At 45.3% G+C, this 17,980-nt stretch overlaps 1 protein-coding gene across 7 annotated transcripts in view; it reads left to right on the forward strand.

Annotated features, from left to right (window-relative positions):
- The window catches only part of Nipped-A (Transcription-associated protein Nipped-A), a 149,885-nt gene that overhangs the window by 26,459 nt on the left and 105,446 nt on the right, over positions 1-17,980 (forward strand). For all 7 annotated transcript variants that reach the window (XR_004468853.1, XM_033378561.1, XM_033378560.1 and 4 more), the window contains 2 exons: positions 65-203; positions 8,351-8,723. Coding sequence is in view for 6 of the 7 variants with exons in the window: in XM_033378561.1 (XP_033234452.1) it covers positions 65-203; positions 8,351-8,723 (512 nt within the window). In the remaining variant the exon portion in view is untranslated. The remainder of the gene's footprint in view (positions 1-64; positions 204-8,350; positions 8,724-17,980) is intronic.

Genomic DNA, 17,980 nt, shown 5'->3' on the forward strand with positions numbered 1-17,980 from the left:
GTAATTTAAAGATTCGAATGTGTAATTTAACGTGATAATTATAATTAATTATTTTAACTTTTAGGAAGTGGTTATAGCTAATTCGCTATCTGTAACAAATGGGATGCTCAACCTGATGGCCAATTGTCCCAAAGAAGCAGCACATCTTAGAAAAGAACTATTGATTGCCGCCCGCCATATATTTGCAACAGACCTACGTCAGAGTAAGTTTTGAAGTTAAATGTAACCTTGCACTCCACGATTACTGGATGTATAAACACTCAATACGTTTATCCAGTGCTCGCAAAGAACTGACAACACTTTTTTCCTTTGCTTGCTAGGTTAGGTTAGGTTAGGTTAAGGCGGTAGCCGGGAGGGGGAGATAAAGAAACTCCCGCCCCCCAAGCTCACTTGGACCTATAAGAGGTTGCCGCATGGGCATGTGCCCCATCTCGTTGCCTGAAACCGTGAGAGCAGACTACTGCAGGTTCAGTGCCGATCTGCCAGTGTCCCGTAATGGCTCGAGTAACTGCAGAGCACTGTGCTCTGCTGAGTCTATACAGCTCTGCTGAGCGCTTCTTCGATCGATATGGCCATATCAATCTTGAGACTTTACAGGAAGCAGCTACCTCCTATTGGCATTTGGCTCGAACCATTCGTGCGTGAGAAGCTTGCACGTAGCCAAAGGCTACTGCTTAGCTGCTTGGTTGTCCGAGAAGACGCACACTAAGTGCGTGTCTAGAGATCGTTTGGAGACGATAGAAATGGCCTCCTTGATGGCACCAACCTCCGCTTGGAACAAACTACAGCGATCCGGGAGCCTAAAGCAATGACTGATGTTCAGCTCGCTGCAGTAGAGTCCGCCTCCCACGCGGCCGTCTAACTTTGAGCCATCAGTGTAGAAGTGAATCGCATTTGCAGGTCCTGTTTCGCCCATCTCCCAGTCCTCTCTAGTTGGGATAGATACCTAGAAAGACGCCGAGAGGTGATCACTAGGGATACAGTAATCTGTCCTCTCTGGTAATTGCGGGAGTCTCATTAGGATTCCAGAACCTCCCAACCTCGGATGCTTTCCTCAGATGGCTTCTCTCATTCTAAGGGCAGAAACTGTTGCCACCTTCTTACCCATGAGATCTACAGGGAGGAGGTTCAGCACGGTATCCAGGGCTTCCCCTGGAGTAGTGCGTAGCCCGCCAGTTATGCATAACTCCGCCATTCGTTGGTATCTACTGAGTCGTTAAGACAATTTCTTTTGTCTAGGGCTGGCCACCTCACTACCACTTCATAGAGCATGATTGGTCATATGATGGTGGTGTATAGCCACCGAATATACGGGGTCATTCCCCATTTCAGTCCGATTGCTTTCCTGCATGTATAAAGGGCCTTCTTTACTCTATCCTCTATGCTCAGTTTCCAATCGAGCTTTCTGTCTAGGATTAGGCCAAGATACTTGGCGTTGTTGCTAAAGACTAGCGCTTCCCCACATAGTTTTGGGGGAATCAGTGCCGAAACTTTGTACTTCTTAGTGAAAAGGAAAAGTTCCGTTTTAGACGGGTTGACGCCTAACACGCATTTGTCTGCCCATTTCGACATTTTCGTGAGAGTACTTGCACTCCAGCCACCCCCCTCTATATCCCGCAGCAGTGCGTTCACTGCCACGTTCCATAGGAGGGGCGAGAGGACTCCGCCCTGCGGTGTGCCTCTGCTGACAAATCTGGTGCACGTTGACGTCCTCAGTGATGCCTCAACCGTCCTGCATTGCAGCATCTGATCGATCAGGCTCACCGTCCTGTAGTCAACCCCCAGATCCGTCAGTGCGCCCGTGATGGCGGTCGGAAGGATGTTGTTAAAAGCGCCTTCTATGTCGAGGAAGGCTACGAGTGTGTACTCCTTAAAGTTAAGGGACGCTTTGATGATCGATGTGATCGAGTGTAGGGCCGTTTTGGTGGATCTTCCCTTCCGATAGGCATGCTGGGAGTCTGAGATCAGACTGGACGGAATACACGCTGTGAAAATGCCGTCTGGGACCGCGGATTTGTAAGGTTTAAAACTTCTGATCGCCCAGGAGATGTTCTCCTGGTTTAGCAGGCTCAGGATGGCATTTGAGACGACAGAAGGAGGCGCGAAGTAGTTGGGTCTGTTTTCATCGCAGCCAGGGAAGTGAGTATTTAGGAGAAGACTTAGCGATTCATCGCTGGACGTAGTCCACGACTGGTCGGTGTTCTTCAAGCAGCTCAGGGTGGGTGTTGTCTCCGAGAGAACTTTGCGCAAGCGCGAGGCTTCTGAGTTACTCTCGATTTCGCTGCAGAACTTACGCCAGGAAGCGCGTTTGGCTTTCCAATTTCTTTGTTGTAGGTTGACAGAATGGCCTTGTATTCGGCCCAGTTTTGCTCAACGTTCTCAGCCTTAAGCTTTATTGAAGAGTCTCCGGGAGGCTTTCCGGAGGAGTTCATCCAGTTTCGGATTTCACCATTCAGGTTTCCTCCGGCCTCTGTTCTTGCCAGAGGGGCATGCTTTGTCGAGCGCCTTATTGCAGGCGTCGTGGCCTCCGTGGAGAACTCCTCCTCAGATGGGGGCTCGGGGAGAACACGACAGATGTAATCAGAGTACCGAGTCCAGTTTGTCCGCCTGATGTTCCGGAAACGAACTGGCTTCGGTACTGAGAAGGAGAAAACAGTTTCCACGTACCTGTGGTTCGAGAAGGAGTGCTCTTCCTGGACCCTCCAGGATACAATGTTACTCTGTATCTCATGAGAGGCAAGCGTGAGGTCCAGGACCTCCTTGCGGTTTTTAATAATAAAGGTGGGATCACTACCCCGGCTTAATAAGACCATCTGAGTGGTCAGTAAGTAACTGAAAAGGTTCGTTTGTGTCAGTGCTTCCCCACTGACAGTTATGTGCATTGGCATCGGCATAGGTCGATGTCCTTGGCCGAACATTCTGCGATTAGAGCCTGGAGAGGCGCGTGTGGAGGGGGTTTGGTTGATCATGCCCCATGCATGCGGAGCAGATCCTCAGTGAGCGCTCTTGGCCTTCGAGGCTCACTGCTGAAATTTGGGAGCAAAAATAAGTGCAACTCTCTTTTTGCAAGAATGCAGGTACGAATTTTACCTGCGGTCTCAGCTACGTATAGCTTGTAGTCAGAAGTCCTCAGACCGGAGACCCTGTTTCCGAGGATCCAGGGCTCCTGAATCAGGACTATGTCGGCTCCTTGGCCAGGTGGAGCAGTAGAGCAGCGCATGCTGCCTTACAATGGTGGAGGTTTATCTGCTGGATCATCAGTGACATTCCTGAGTCTCACCTCCGCCATTGTTGCTTCTAGATCGCTGTCGGGGGAATCCGGCTCCTCCACGACAAAGATATGGCTGAGACCTCTGGCTAGGTCGCTCTCGTCGGACGCGTGGTCCTCCAGGATGTCGTCCGACCTCCGCTTGCCTGCCCTTGCGATACGACTTATAGGTGGTTATGGTGACCATTTTGTACCCGTAGTCGACCACACCGTCCGCCTTGGCGAGGTGCTCTAGCGACTCCTCATAAAGAACGAGGATAATCTGGCGCCTCTGCCCCTGGATGTCCTCTACCTTGGCCACCTTCCAATCGGCTATGGGAAGGTGGTGGTTGCAGACCGGCAGTAGCCTGAGGATTTTCTCAGATTCTGCAGGTTTAGCCGAGACCCATGCTCTGGCTCTCGGACGGCTGGGAACATCCTCCCATCTCAGTTTCGCCCCTGGATAGACCTCTTTCAGAGCAGCCACCGCCTTCATGTAGAGGGCCGCAGAGCGTGCGTCTTGGCAGGCGATGGCTTTCACCTTGCCTTGATGCCACCCTGCGTCCTCACACTTTGGCGGTGGTCCGCTGTTCTCCTCCAGTTCCTGTAGGAACCGGTCCTGGAGCTCGTTCACCACCAGGTGCCACTTATCGCGGGGGACATTGCCGTCCTCGGCGCCCCTGTCCCGGACACCGATCAGGGTCTTGCCCCTCGCCACCTCAGCGAACGACCGGTTCGTGAGGTGGGTCTTCACCCGCTTGGCTTGCTGGGCTTGGCCTCGCTGATTAGCGGGGTCCTCTGCTGAGCGTTGCCGCTTGTTGGGGGCCTTGGGTGCGCCTTTTCCGGCTTTGGCTGGCTGGAATAGTTGCAGGATTGAGGAGGCCCGCAGCCTCTGCTCCTTTTCTTCTGCCGACGCCCTGAAGTTTGGGTCCTCGTTGGACAGGATGAAAGCCGCTCGTCTCCAGTCCTGGTACGACGGCTTTCCTCCCCGTTGTGCAGGGACGCTACCTGTCGGGGCTTTCTTGGGTTCTTGGGTCCCGGAGCGCTTACCAGCCACGATTTCGCTCTGCTTAGCAACCACCCTGGTTCCCGATTCGCCCTTGAAGCCACCCGACTTGGAAGGACCCGATTGGCTTTTCGGCTTTTGTATAAAGATTTAAAACTATTAAACTTCCCAGTAACTTCCTAGTTGTTTGGTCTTCTTTATCAATATTAATTTGTCGGTGCATTTTTGCAATGTCTGCAGATATTAATAAAAATGGCCATTTACGCCATATCACCATAATATCGTAAATGTCATTTTGGACTCTTGGTCAAACCCACATGATATCATTTAATCTTTTATTGTTAGCTCAGCTTTGTCGTTAGACTGGATTCGCTTATGACTCCTTGAGGGGGCAAATCATATCTCCCATCTTATTTAGACTCTACCTACCATATGTCCTAAGTTTTTTATTCATGCATAAAATTGATGTAATTTTCGTTTAATTTTGTAGTATTGCTGAGCTTTCTTTCTAAACTGTAAAATCGCGCCATAGCTTGTGGTTTGAATATCCTTTTTTTTTCTTTTTTAAATGGTATTTTAAACACATACTTGCCTTCTCATCTCTTCTTGTTGTTTCCAAGAAATGCCTCTCGCAAACATATTCTACGTCATTCTTTTCATTTTCCAATTACCAGATCCATTCAAAGTCCCCAACGTCTATTGTTGTCGCCACAATCAATTTATCACTTTTTGATTTGGTGCAACCGGATATAATCCATTCGAATTCTGTATTTCAACCTTTACCTGTACTTTGAACGGATGCTCCGTCACAACTTCTTCCCTGTTACGGAGTCCAATGCAAACATTGCCATCCCGATCGAGGCTCCACCGGCCCTCAAAGCTTTCGAGGTTGATGCATGCGATGCCAGGTTGAAGAGCAGACGCTCAGCATCTAACAGCGATGTATTCCCACTGCCTGGAAACAGGGCACTTCCCAACAGAATGGAAGCATCCTGGTTCCACTTCTGAAGGGACCCAATTGGGACCCTTCTCCGCAGTGTCCGCTTCTCAGGAGAGAATGCGGATCCTCGACAGGTTGGCCGGACTGGCGTTCTCCAGGCGACAACAGCTGCTGAACGTGCGAGTCCCTCCGAAACCAGACAACCGATTCAATCAACATTCAAATAAAAAAAGTTCTTTGTTTTGTTACTCGTTTTATGAACAGTGCCGCTCAACTGAATAGGTTCAACAGTTTTCAAAAGTCAAACCGCTATATCTTTTTAACCAACCGATTTATATGAAATAATTTTTTTGCATAGATTAATTCATTGTTAATATAGCAATATGTGGTTTCCAGAACACGTTTTTAAAGGCTATTTATTTATTTTTTCAAAAACATTACAAACGAGGGGGAACGTTTTGAGTTGCTGCGGACACCGCAACTCTACAGTTATACCCGATACTAAGTCAGTATGGCTCTCCTCCGGCAGACGCCGCTAATAAAAAACGACACGACAAAGAGTGCGTGCGAGAGAGACAGAAAATCAGTCTGAGTGTGACGTCGGGCGCTGCGTAGCCACTGCAAATTGATTTCTTGCTTTTGGTTACAAAAATGATCCGATCTGATCCAGATTCAGCAATCTGATAGATATGGTCATTATCTATGATTCTGCGTTTTTAGTTTTCTCGAATCTGCAATATTGTGGATGCCACAGATTTTCGTCCTTTGTGTGGGCGGACGGGGGTGGGGCGAAATTTTGAGATATACGTTTTATAGTGAGATCTAACAGGAGTGCGGATACCAAATTTGGTTGCTCTAGCTTTTATAGTCTCTGAGATCTAGGCGCTAATGTTTTATGGTATTGGTAATATGGTAATATGGTATATGGTAATTCTCTACGATTCTGCGTTTTTGGTTTTCTCGTATCTTTAAAAATGTGGATACTACAGATTTTCGTCCTTTGTGGGGGCGAAAGTAGGCGGGGCGAAGTTTTGAAATATTTTTGTAGCAGTGACATATCACAGAAGTCTGGCTCTAGCCCTTAAAGTCGGACGGACGGACGGACGGACGGACGGACGGACGGACGGACAGACGGACAGACAGACATGGCTCAATCGACTCGGCTATTGATGCTGATCAAGAATATATATACTTTATGGGGTCGGAAACGATTCCTTCTGGACGTTACACACATCCACTTTTACCACAAATCTCATATACCCCAATACTCATTTTGAGTATCGGGTATAAAAATGCCTATTTATTTTAGATCAACAACAACTAATTTTCTAGAACATTGTGCGATATAGTTTCTCAGGTTGATTTAATGGCGTCAATTAGGGTCTCAGTGTCTTGAGATTGCCTTCCGCCCTCATATACTTTTTGAGACAATAATCCCCAAACGTTTGTTATAATATTTAGGTCCGGGGAGTACGGCGGCCAGTCTAGCAATTTCACATTTTGTTGAATTATCCACTGTTTTACCACTCTAGCAGTATGAATGGGTGCATTGTTGTGCTGGTATATCCATGGTTTCGATCCAAAAATATTAGAAAAATGTGGGAATGCCTTTTGTATGACAGATTTGTACACATTTGCATTCATTTTCGATGACAGAAACTGTAGCTCACAAGTCCCATAATAGGAAATCGCACTCCATACCATTATGCCTCCCGCGCAGCTGTGGTTTCGGCTCAAAACACATTCCTCCTTTCGTAGGTCATGGTAATAGTAGTTATAGCCATCCGGTCCATCCAGGTTAACTTTTTTTTCATCGGAAAACACGACGTCGTGCCACTCCTTGTTCCATGTCATATGTTCCTTTCCAAAACGAAGTCGTGCAGCTATACGCGCATCATTGAGAGGTGGTTTTTTTTTATCTTCAATCTCTTCAAATCTTTGGCACTACGAATAATGCGTTTCACCGTTGCCAAACTTGCATCTTCCCTGATTTTGGCTGCTGAACGCTTGGAATTTGAAGCAGTTCTAATGGTAAATCGTCTGTCTGCTGGTGTTGTTGTGTGCTGAGACCCTCTTTCATATTTTTGCCGTAGGTTGCTTCATTACGAATAAAGTTGCCAGTTACATTTGGGATTCGTCCGATTCTTTTGGCGCTTTCACGCTGATTTAGGCCAGAATTTATATAACCTTTTATTTGACCTTTTTCAAAGTCGTTTAAATGCTTTCCGCGACCCATTTTTTGTAATTGAGAATTCTTTTTGTATATAATGTAATCTCATTGGATCTAATGGTTTCCGCACAGTTCGCTGCAAAAGATGAAAACTCTATTCGGAAAATTGATGCATTGCCACCGTAAAGCATTCGCCTGAAGGCTTTATACCCAAGAGGGTCAAATGTGCAATAAATGCCACGCGGGTTCCACAAAATACAAATAAATTTATATTTGGACAAAAAAAAATTCGGAATAATATTATTTATTATTAGTTTATAAAAAACCAAATTATCTAGTGGGTCATCATTTTTTAAAATTTAACTGAATTTTGTACCTTTGTTTGATCAAATTACTAATTGAACGTTGAAAAAAGTGTTATTTGGAAAAAGATTTCGTGTTAATTAAAAAAAGTAATATGTACTTTTGTAAAGAACTGATTTATAGAAAAACAAAAAAAAAATTCACGAATAGAATAACATTTTGGGGAAGCTGAAGAAGTCGAAAGTGAAATTTCAGAGTGCACCTTTTGGTATTGCATTATTCGTTCGGTGGCCAAAATGGGCCACCTTGCGTCTAGCTGGAATTGTTCAAGTCTTAATTAACCAAATGCTGTTCTTACTTATTTACTTATAAAGACCAGTATGCTAACCTTTCACAATCTCAAAGCACGTAACATATACATCAAAAAAATCAAAACATACTTTACAATGTTTATTATTTGAATACCTTTCATAGAAAAATACTAAAAATCCCGATTAAAATATGGTGGGGGGTAGTAGGAGGGTGAAAAATACTTTACCACCTCATCTTATACCTACTAAATATATATAAAAAATGTATACGATCTGGAGTAGCTCAACTACAAACACCAGGATACGAGACTTTTATTTACTAACTGATTTATCACACATCCAAAAATAATTCCAATCTTTTATTTATTTGTAGAGTTTATTCCATCAATAGACAAATTATTTGATGAAGACTTGCTTATTGGTAAGGGAGTCACATTGGACTCAATTCGGCCGTTGGCATATTCTACGCTAGCAGATCTAGCTCATCATGTTCGTCAGAGTCTAAGTTTGGACGTGCTAATAAAAGCTGTAAATCTGTTCTCAAAAAATGTTCATGATGAGACACTTGCCGTAGGAATACAAACTATGTCTTGCAAGCTTTTATTAAATCTAGTTGATTGTTTGCGGCATCACAGTGAACTGGAGCCGCAGCGATCTCGACAAATTTTGTCAAAACTATTGAAGGTTTTTGTAAAAAAATTTGAAACTATTGCCAAAATTCAGCTACCCTTAATCGTTCAAAAATGGTAAGTAAACATTACGATATATACATATGTATAGTTGTTTGTGTGTTTTGATTAGGAAATAATTGCTCTCCAGGTTCTTTCCATGCTCCAAAACGATGTTTTGCATGGAGAAATTTGAGGTGTTTTTGTTGCCTTCGGTCTTGCTTTGTAGCTAACAGTAGAAGGTGGAACAATTCCATATAATTATGTATATAACGAACATAATGAATTATATTCATTTTATTTTTTAATGCTCTTGCAGACTTTCATAACTAAAGCTAGAAACTCAAATTATTTAGCTAATCATATTGACGCAGAATCGTAGAGAATGACCATATCTTTTGGACTGCAGAATCTGAATTGGATCGTATCATTATTATAGCCAAAATCAAGAAAACAATTTCATTTTTTCTCGCCCTGTCTCTCTCTACCACACACGTATCATAGCCGGCTTTGCTTAGCGCAAAACTTTAGCGCCTAGATCACAGAGACTATAAAAGCTAGAGCACCCAAATTTGGTATCCACACTCCTGTGACATCGGACCTTGACGAGTTTGTTTCAAAATTTCGCCACACTCCATTCCGCCCCCGCAAAGGACGAAAGTCTGGGGAATCCACAAGTCTCAGAGACTATTAGAACTGACTAGAGCTCTCACTGCTACAAAACCATTTGTAATTTTTCACTGCAGAACTCACTGTTACAAGTGTAATTCTTTTTGCTCACTGTAGAGAGCTCACTGCTACAAGTGTGTTTCAAAATTTCTCCCCACTTCCTTCCGCCAATACAAAAGACCACACTTTTAAAATTAGGAGAAAATTAAAAACGCACAATCATAGAGAAATGCCATATCCGAATCAAATCGAATTATTATTATAGCCAAAAGTAACAAATAAATTTACAGTGGCTACGCGAGTCTTTAATCAACTTTCACAGAGATCGGTTGTGTCGCGCTTGTGCAAAGGTATTTTCTCTAATCTGCTTTAGCGGTGCATTCTCTTGTGTGCTAAAAATAGCATACATAGTAACTTCGGGCGCTGCTTCGCGCGGTGTCGGCAATTGGACAAAAACAAAAAACAATTAGTGAAGGTTTATACAACTGCATTCACTGCCCTTCGGGAAAGACTTTCCCCTTACTCTGCGCACAGCCGCAAAAGAGAGGCAATAAAAACTTCGCTTATCAGCTAAGGTGATCTCTCCCTGCTCCATTTCTTTAATATTGGTAAATTGAAGAATATAACTATAGAATGAATGAGAATATTTTATCTGACTCTCGGCTTAGAAATAAGCGGACTGATCATGAGAGAATGCTTCTAATATCAGGCAAATTACCTTGTGAGATTCGTGCTGAGTACCGTTCAGAGGCCGAACGCTCTACATGCACAGAAACCACAACAACAGTAACATTCACTAGTGCCACCAGCAACACCACCTACAATAAGCAGTATCTGCCCTGCACTAAGAGCTGATAGAACCCAAGAACCCACCATATCGATATGCCCAGAGGCAAAAACAATTCGCGCTGCTGCCGAACGATTGCTGGATGCTCAAAAACGGAGATCGGGCAAAAGAAAAAACAATCAGACTTTGTCACCCACTTCTAACCCAAAACGAGGGAGCCGCGGCCGGGATCTGCGCTCGCCCCTAACTACAAGCAAACAGGCAAAGTGCAATAACAGATTTGCCACTCTTGACATTGACATCTCAAGTGATAGTGAGGATGAGGAAGTTCGGATGAATGTAGATGCAGACGCTAAAAATTATCTACTTCATGACGCAGTTAATACAGACCAGGGTCTGCAAGGAGAAACAGCGAGCTCTGGTAATCAGCTTAAGGGCCCTCCAAAACCACCACAAATATTTGTCAACATTAGCAACTTAAATTACCTATTTGATCTCATAAGGGAAGTTGCAAATTTAAATAACGTTGTCGTTAAAGCTAACCAAGGGGAAACGGTCAGAATCCTCCTAAAAGACAGTGATACCTATAGAGCAATTGTGGATTGTTTGGATGCCATAGGAATAGAATTCCACACATACCAAATGCAGACTGAAAAGCCTCATAGAATTGTAGTGAGAGACCTACATCATAGCACCCTAAACAATGACATTACCGCCGAGTTTAAAATGTTGGGCTTCGAGGTCCTTCATATCCATAATCCAAGCTCAAGGAATAGCAAGGACGAAAAACTTAATATTTTCTTCATTTATATTAAGCCTTGTGTAAAAATTAACGAAATTTACTAAGTCAGGACCCTTTGCCGCCAAAAAATAAGGATTGAAAAGATGAGAAAATCTACAGATATTGCACAATGTCGTCGATGCCAGGGTTACATCACACAGCTAAATACTGCCGCCGACATCCAAATTGTGCCAGATGTGGTGAAAACCACCAAACCTCACAATGCACTCGTCCCTTAGACGCACAGCCAACCTACATTCACTGCTCTGGAAGCCATATGGCCAGTTACAAAGGATGACAATGGTACCAGGAGTTTCTACGCCGATCAATGGGTTCCGCAAAGAAGGCAAGCCGGACGAGTCATGTCCCCTTAAACAACCAAGCGGCATATGCTTACTCTACCACACTCCCTGGAGACCGGCAACAGTTTCCTACCTTGCAGTCTAGCCACAAAAAAAGGAGCTGATAGACCAACAATACAGCAACACCAGCGAAATATTGTCCAGCATCAACCTTTGCTAGGATCCAGAAGTAATACAGGAGCCTCCTATGCTGCCGTAGCAAAAGGTAATTTAAATGCAATACCTCGCAAAGATGGACCTGCACAGCGTCGTTTTCATCAGATATCTCAGCAAAAGGATTGAATAATCAGCAACAAAATTCATATGAAGTTGAGGCGCTGCTGCAACATCAGCAGGCACCATTTCAGCAATGGCAACAACAGCTCCAGCAGCAGCAACAGCAGCAGTTTCTTACGTGGCTACAGCAACAGCAGCAAGAACAGCAGCAGCATAATAAATGCCAATCAACGCCTTGAAAAACTTGAAAAAACAGTTTTTGAATTGGCTGGATCTAATCGTCAGTTCCAGAACAACGTTTCAGCCTCTCAATGAATCCCCTAAAGGTTCTCATCTGGAATGCTCACGGCATTTCAGGGAAAGTAAAAGAAATTGAGCTCTTCGCACAACAACAGTGTTGATATTCTCCTTTTGATGGAGATCAGGATTAAAAGAGGGGTAGCTGTAAAAATCCATGCATATGCCTTCTATCCAGCCTTCAAGCCATCGCGGAATAATAATAGCGTTGGTGGAGTGGCGGTTTTAGTGAGGACCTCGCTTCGCCATTTTCCACAAAGGGTCATTGAGACACGCAGCATGCCAGCAGTAAAAGTAGCCACAGGACTGGGCGATGTTGAGTTCAGCGCCATTTACTGCCCTCCCAGAGTCAGGATTGAGGAAAGACATTACTTCGACGCACTCCGTGCTTGCGGGCAAAGGTATTTGGTTGGTGGTGACTGGAATGCCCGACACTGGTTGTGGGGAGACACTTACAATTCCCCTAGGGGCGAGAGCTAGCGGAAGCCATCTCTGCCACTGGCGCGAAGATCCTTGCAACTGGATCACCAACCAGGTATCCATATGTACTCAATCACACGCCGTCCTGCATAGACTTCGCAGTGCATCATGGTATTCCGGATTCAAGAGCAACAATAAGTCAGAGCTGGGATCTGAACTCCGACCATCTGGCCCTAGTCATCAGCATTGACACAGATGGCATTATAGAAAATTCAAGCCCTCGTCTAATCACCAAGCACACTAATCTGCTCGCCTTTAGGCAACATTTAGAGATTTTGATCCAACTGAACGTCACGCTAAACTCTGAGGAAGATATCGAGATGGCTGTGGATAACATCACAGAGAATATAAACATGGCTGCAGCTGCCTCAACGCCTTCGCATCAACCGACAAGCGCCGATAAGGAATAGTTCTTACAAGAGAGGCCAGAGAGCTTTTGTCACAAAAAAGGAGACTTCGATGACGCGCAATCCGATCTCAAGACCCATAGGACCGAATTCTATGGAACCGGGCTGCCAAGCAACTTCGAAACACACTAAGAGAACTTCGAAGCAACTTCTTTGAACAAATGCTTGCTTTCATGGATTTCCAGCATTACACCGTGGATGCTGGATATTCGCTTTGGAAGACCACTAAATCTCTTAAGAGACACCCGTTAAGACAGGTTCCTATCCGGTGTCCCAACGGCGATCTTGCCACAAACGAAGAAGAGCAGGCCAATTCGTTTGCACATCATTTAGAGGACAGGTTCACCCATTACCAATTCGCCACGGAGGCACAGTTCAGAGAGACCCAAGATGGTCTGCAAGCACCTCTACAAATGGCCTTATCCATTAAACCAGTCAGGGTTGAGGAGATTGTAGAAGTCATCAAGTCCCTACCGAGGAAGAAGGCTCCTGGCATTGACAGAGTGTGCAATTCCACACTGAAGGCATCACGTGTGATAATCTATATAGCGCTCACTTTTAACGCCATGTTAAGGGTGCAGTTTTCCCTTAGCAGTGGAAAATAGCAACAATCCTGATGATCCATATGCCTGGAAAACCGGAAGATGACCCTGAGTCGTATCGACCAATAAGTCATAAGTCTCTTGTCTTCCTTATCAAAAGTCTGGGAAAGGCTTCTTGCCAATCGTCTTGGTGGCATCATCAAGGAATGCCGTATCTTGCCGGATCATCAGTTTGGCTTTCGGGAGGGACACGGCACAGTGGAGCAAGTCCATAGATTGGCAAGGCACATCCTACAGGCCTTCGATAATCTAGAATACTGCAATGCAGTCTTCATTGATATGCAGCAAGCATTCGATAGAGTTTGGCATATCGGCCTACTGAGTCTACTACGGAGTCCTACGATCATACTTGAAAGGACGTCAGTTTATGGTCAGGTGCAAGAACACCTATTCAACCCCTTGCCAAATGAGAGCTGGAGCTCCACAGGGCAGCGTCCTTGGCCCGCTTGCCCCAAGCGAGCACCATATGGAGGTTCCCCGTAAGGCTCTACTTACGCGGACGATATAGCACTGCTCTACAGCTCTAAATGCCGCCTTGAAGCAGCAGATGGACTCCAGGAGTACCTCCACTCTTTGGCAGCTTGGTGGAAGAGATGGAATCTAAAAGTCAACCCACTGAAGACCAGCAATCCATGCTTCACCCTGAAAGCGCTCATAGACAACACCCCACCAATATGAAGTATGAAGACAGTATGAAGACTTTGGACCAACCAGAGCAAGCAAAGTATCTCGGTATCACCCTTGATAAGCGTCTTACTTTTGGTCCACACTTGAAAGCTACGGCTCGTAAATGTGGGCAAAGAATGCAGCAATTGCGGTGGCTGATGAACAGAAGAAGCACCATGTCACTGAGAGCCAAAAGAGCAGTTTATGTACACTTTGTGTAGCCCCCATCTGGCTCTACGGCGTGCAGATTTGGGGTATAGCTGCAAAAACGAACTACAAACGGATACAGGTCCTGCAGAATCGCGCCATGCGGCAAATAACGAACTGCCTGATACGTGCGAGGCTCCACCCTACATCGGGACTTGAATCTGCATACAGTAGAGGAGCAGATTGGAAGGCACACCAGCAGATACAGTGACAGACTGACGAGTAAACTCGCGAGACGTTTACTACCTGCCAGACCTTTGAGGCGATTGAAGAGATTGGGCTTTGCCAAAACTTTTGGCCAACTATAAGTTTCCCCCCCAATAGTATAATATTACTTTTTTTTATTATTACTATAGATTATACTATATTCTATCTATTTCTATAAGTCCTCTTGCATTAAGCAATAGGTTTGGTCTCCTGAATATTATTTACCTGTGTTGTTAAGATACGATATATGCAATGTACGGATTCAACGCTTAATAACATCAATTTAAAAAAAAAAAGTGGCTACGCAGCGCCCGTCGACACGTTCTGACTGATTTTCTGTCTCTCTCGCACGCACTCTATGTCGTGTCGTTCAATATTAGCAGCGCCTGCCGGAGGAGAGCCATACTGACTAAGTATCGGGTATAAATGTAGAGTTTCGGTCTCCGCAGCAACTCACACTGTTGTTCACTGTTTCTTTTTCACAGGTAAAAAACAAACGCTTTGTAGCTTAAGCTTATACAATATGTTATCGTCAACGTCAACGCTGTCGTAGTAGAGTTGAGCCCTAAACCACGCAATAGAAAAAACAACAGCGTGCGGCAATGTTTTCGCTGCTACGAGTTCGACCACACCAAGAACATATGCCTAAAGCAACCTGTGTTTGAAAGTTGCGCTGAGTTTGACCATCTTTTGGCTCAGCTGGACAACAAATTCATCGTTGGAGGCGACTTGAATGCAAAGCAGAGGCATTGGTTCAGCTGAAAAGGGGGAGCCAGACTCACAAGCTCCTCAGCACAAGTAAACGCCCTCTTTCCTGGAATTTTTCGGGTACAAGTCGATCCCTGGTATCCTACTATCCCAGGGCTCCGTAAACAGCACGCCCTGAGCTTTGACTTCCTGCCACTGATCACGACGCTGTCAATGACCCCCCACCGATCCCAGCCAGAGCAAGGTTTCTTAGCCGGTCTCCAATATTGCCCTGATCAGAAAGACTCTGGACCTCAATATGGCAGTGAAATCAGTCGACGACATACATAGAGCGATAGACATTCTCGTCTCCAAAGTAAGCGATGCTGCTGTAGCTTCCGCTCTTCCAATGGACATCCAACTCAAAGCGGAGGACACAAGCAGGATCCTCCAGAGTCGACATAAGTAGAAAGCTCAAAAAGTTACCTTTGTAAACTAACCAGGCTTCGATGTTGTAGAAGGGAGTCGACGGATGTCGCTGGGGTACCTACCACGGGACGGCTCTCGGGAAAACGACGTCGGCGTTCAGCTTGGGACGCTGCAGTCGTAGACGATGTTGTTGCGGTTTACACGTTCGATCGGCTGACGGCACGCCGGCAGGCCAAGCGTGCTGGACGACGAAACGAGCGTATGTTGAGTGGCATGTGGTGGTTTTTGCCACACACCCTGCACAGCCCACCATTGCGACAATCCATGCCAGAGTGTTGTTAAGCCATGCAGTTCCCGCAATACTACGAGCTAATCCCTCGATCACGACGGCTTGGCGTGTAAAAGGCACATTTAGAACATTGGAAATTGACACGTCGTTACATGGTCTGATGAGGCCATGTTGGTTTAAGGTAGTCTGGAATTTCTACTTCAAAAGGATACAATTTGATTTGCCATGCTAGATACTGGGCCTGTGAGTACCTAGCCGATAACTGTTTCTTGTCCGAGGAGAGATCCACATATGTTGGTCTGCAAGCCGCTAGCAGGACGGATGGTGGCAGATCAGTTCCAATCAGAGGATCGATTGGAGAGCTCTCGAAAAATGTAGGACCCGCCCATGGAAGCCTCGTCAAGTCTCTTTATGCGCTTGGCACTCGTAGATTTAGCTCGGGCCACGCTGAGGAATTTTGTACCGTTTTGGAGTTCGCTGGAGTTTGCTGGGTTGCTACGGTATACAAGCGTTTGGTGCCGATCTCCACAAGTGATGCAATTGTGGGTGCTTTGGCATTCTCGTATCTGGTGGCCTCTTTGAAAGCAGCTCAAGCAAAGCAGCTTTGGCTTAATGTAATTGGAGCGGGCATTTGAAGGAAGTGAGGGCATAAACGGATTGGATGATTCTCTTTGGAGCAGAGATCACACGTGATCCTCTTTTGAGTCACTGTGGCCTCGAACGAGTGAACCATCCTAGGATAAGGATTTCCTTATCGCTCGGAGCGGGTGATTGTCGTAAGGCACTTGTGGACGGCCCTCTGAAGCTCTTTTAGCGCTGTTGCTGACTCGGAACGGATTTGGGGCAGACTGAAAAGGATCTTACTGCTGCGCTCCCTCACGTAGGGCGTTCCATGCGGACTCGAAACCTTCGTTCGTGAGTGGAGCCTGTGCCACTATGTCGTGGACCTCACCGCTCGTTTTTTTTTTGTTGAGATGGAACAGTTTTTCCACTGGAGCCAGCCTCAGGTGTTTTATATAAATGGCGGTGAACAGGTCTCGGAACGTGAGCCAATGCTGGTAGACCCCGCTGAAAACTTTAGTGTCGCATAGAGGGAGGCGGCAATCTCCGGTAGTCGTCACTTGAACGGCCAGTTGCGGCGTGTAAGGGTAAGTCGCGGGCTCGAGCTGATCGTTCGGTTCGGTTATCGTTCATCCCTTGGACATCAGCTACACCCTCTCGATCCGCCATCTCCACGGAACAGGCCTCGAACTCCGCGTCCACCTTCGCCCACAGGCTTCGGAGTTGATCTTGATGGACATGGGAGAGCGAGCGGGTTGGTGTACTTTTGGTCGAAGCGGGCTAGTCTGCTTGCAGCCTAGGCAAGCACTTAGACCGTGCGGAACTGACTGCCGGTTGGACCATAGTGCCCGGAATGTATAGATATAAATACTACGATCAATGAGGAAATGTTCATCCAAGAACGAACATTTAGGATGACGGTATATAAACGTTTTATATAAAATATATATAATATATATATGTATATATGTATATATGTAGATGTTCAAGAATATGCTAAATTAAAATGCGAACGTATATGTAAGATAAATGCATATGTGCCGTATGTATGGAATCGTGTGTTATTTTTATTGACAATATAATTAGTTAAACAAAGATTGATTGTGATTTGTTATTCTATATCTTTATAAAACCGAAAGAACGTTGAAGAACGTTTCCCACGGGAACTCGGACTGGGATGGAAACTTGCCCAAAATCACTGTACTGGTTTTGGGCACAATCGAAGAGTCGTACTTATCTTGGAGTTGGAGCGATCCGCGGATGCTAGCTGGGGTGAGCTTCTCCTTATGGGGAAGGCGAAGATCCGGCTCGAAAAACCAATGTTGAAAAACTCACCAACAAAACAGCAAGCAAGCACGCAAGTCGTGCGCAACATTCAGAGGAACAAAATCGTGAAAAACTCGAGTGATACACAATTATTTATTAAACAGAATGTTTTATTCACATCATAAACTGTGTCCGCATTGAAAGACGCATTGTGGAAATAATTGAAGTCAACACTACCACGCCAACTTTAATAAAATACAGTGGAAAAATATTTGTTATTGGCTGTGCTTTGGAAGAAGAATTGTAAAGATTTCAGTACGAAGAAAAAGATCCGTTGGGTTTGAGTTCTGATAAGTGACTGTTTATTGGAATACTTTTGAGTCTTAGCCTAGGGTACAATTGTTCTTATGTTTATCGGAGAG

Source organism: Drosophila pseudoobscura, chromosome 3, assembly GCF_009870125.1.
Source record: "Drosophila pseudoobscura strain MV-25-SWS-2005 chromosome 3, UCI_Dpse_MV25, whole genome shotgun sequence".
Taxonomy (NCBI): domain Eukaryota; kingdom Metazoa; phylum Arthropoda; class Insecta; order Diptera; family Drosophilidae; genus Drosophila; species Drosophila pseudoobscura.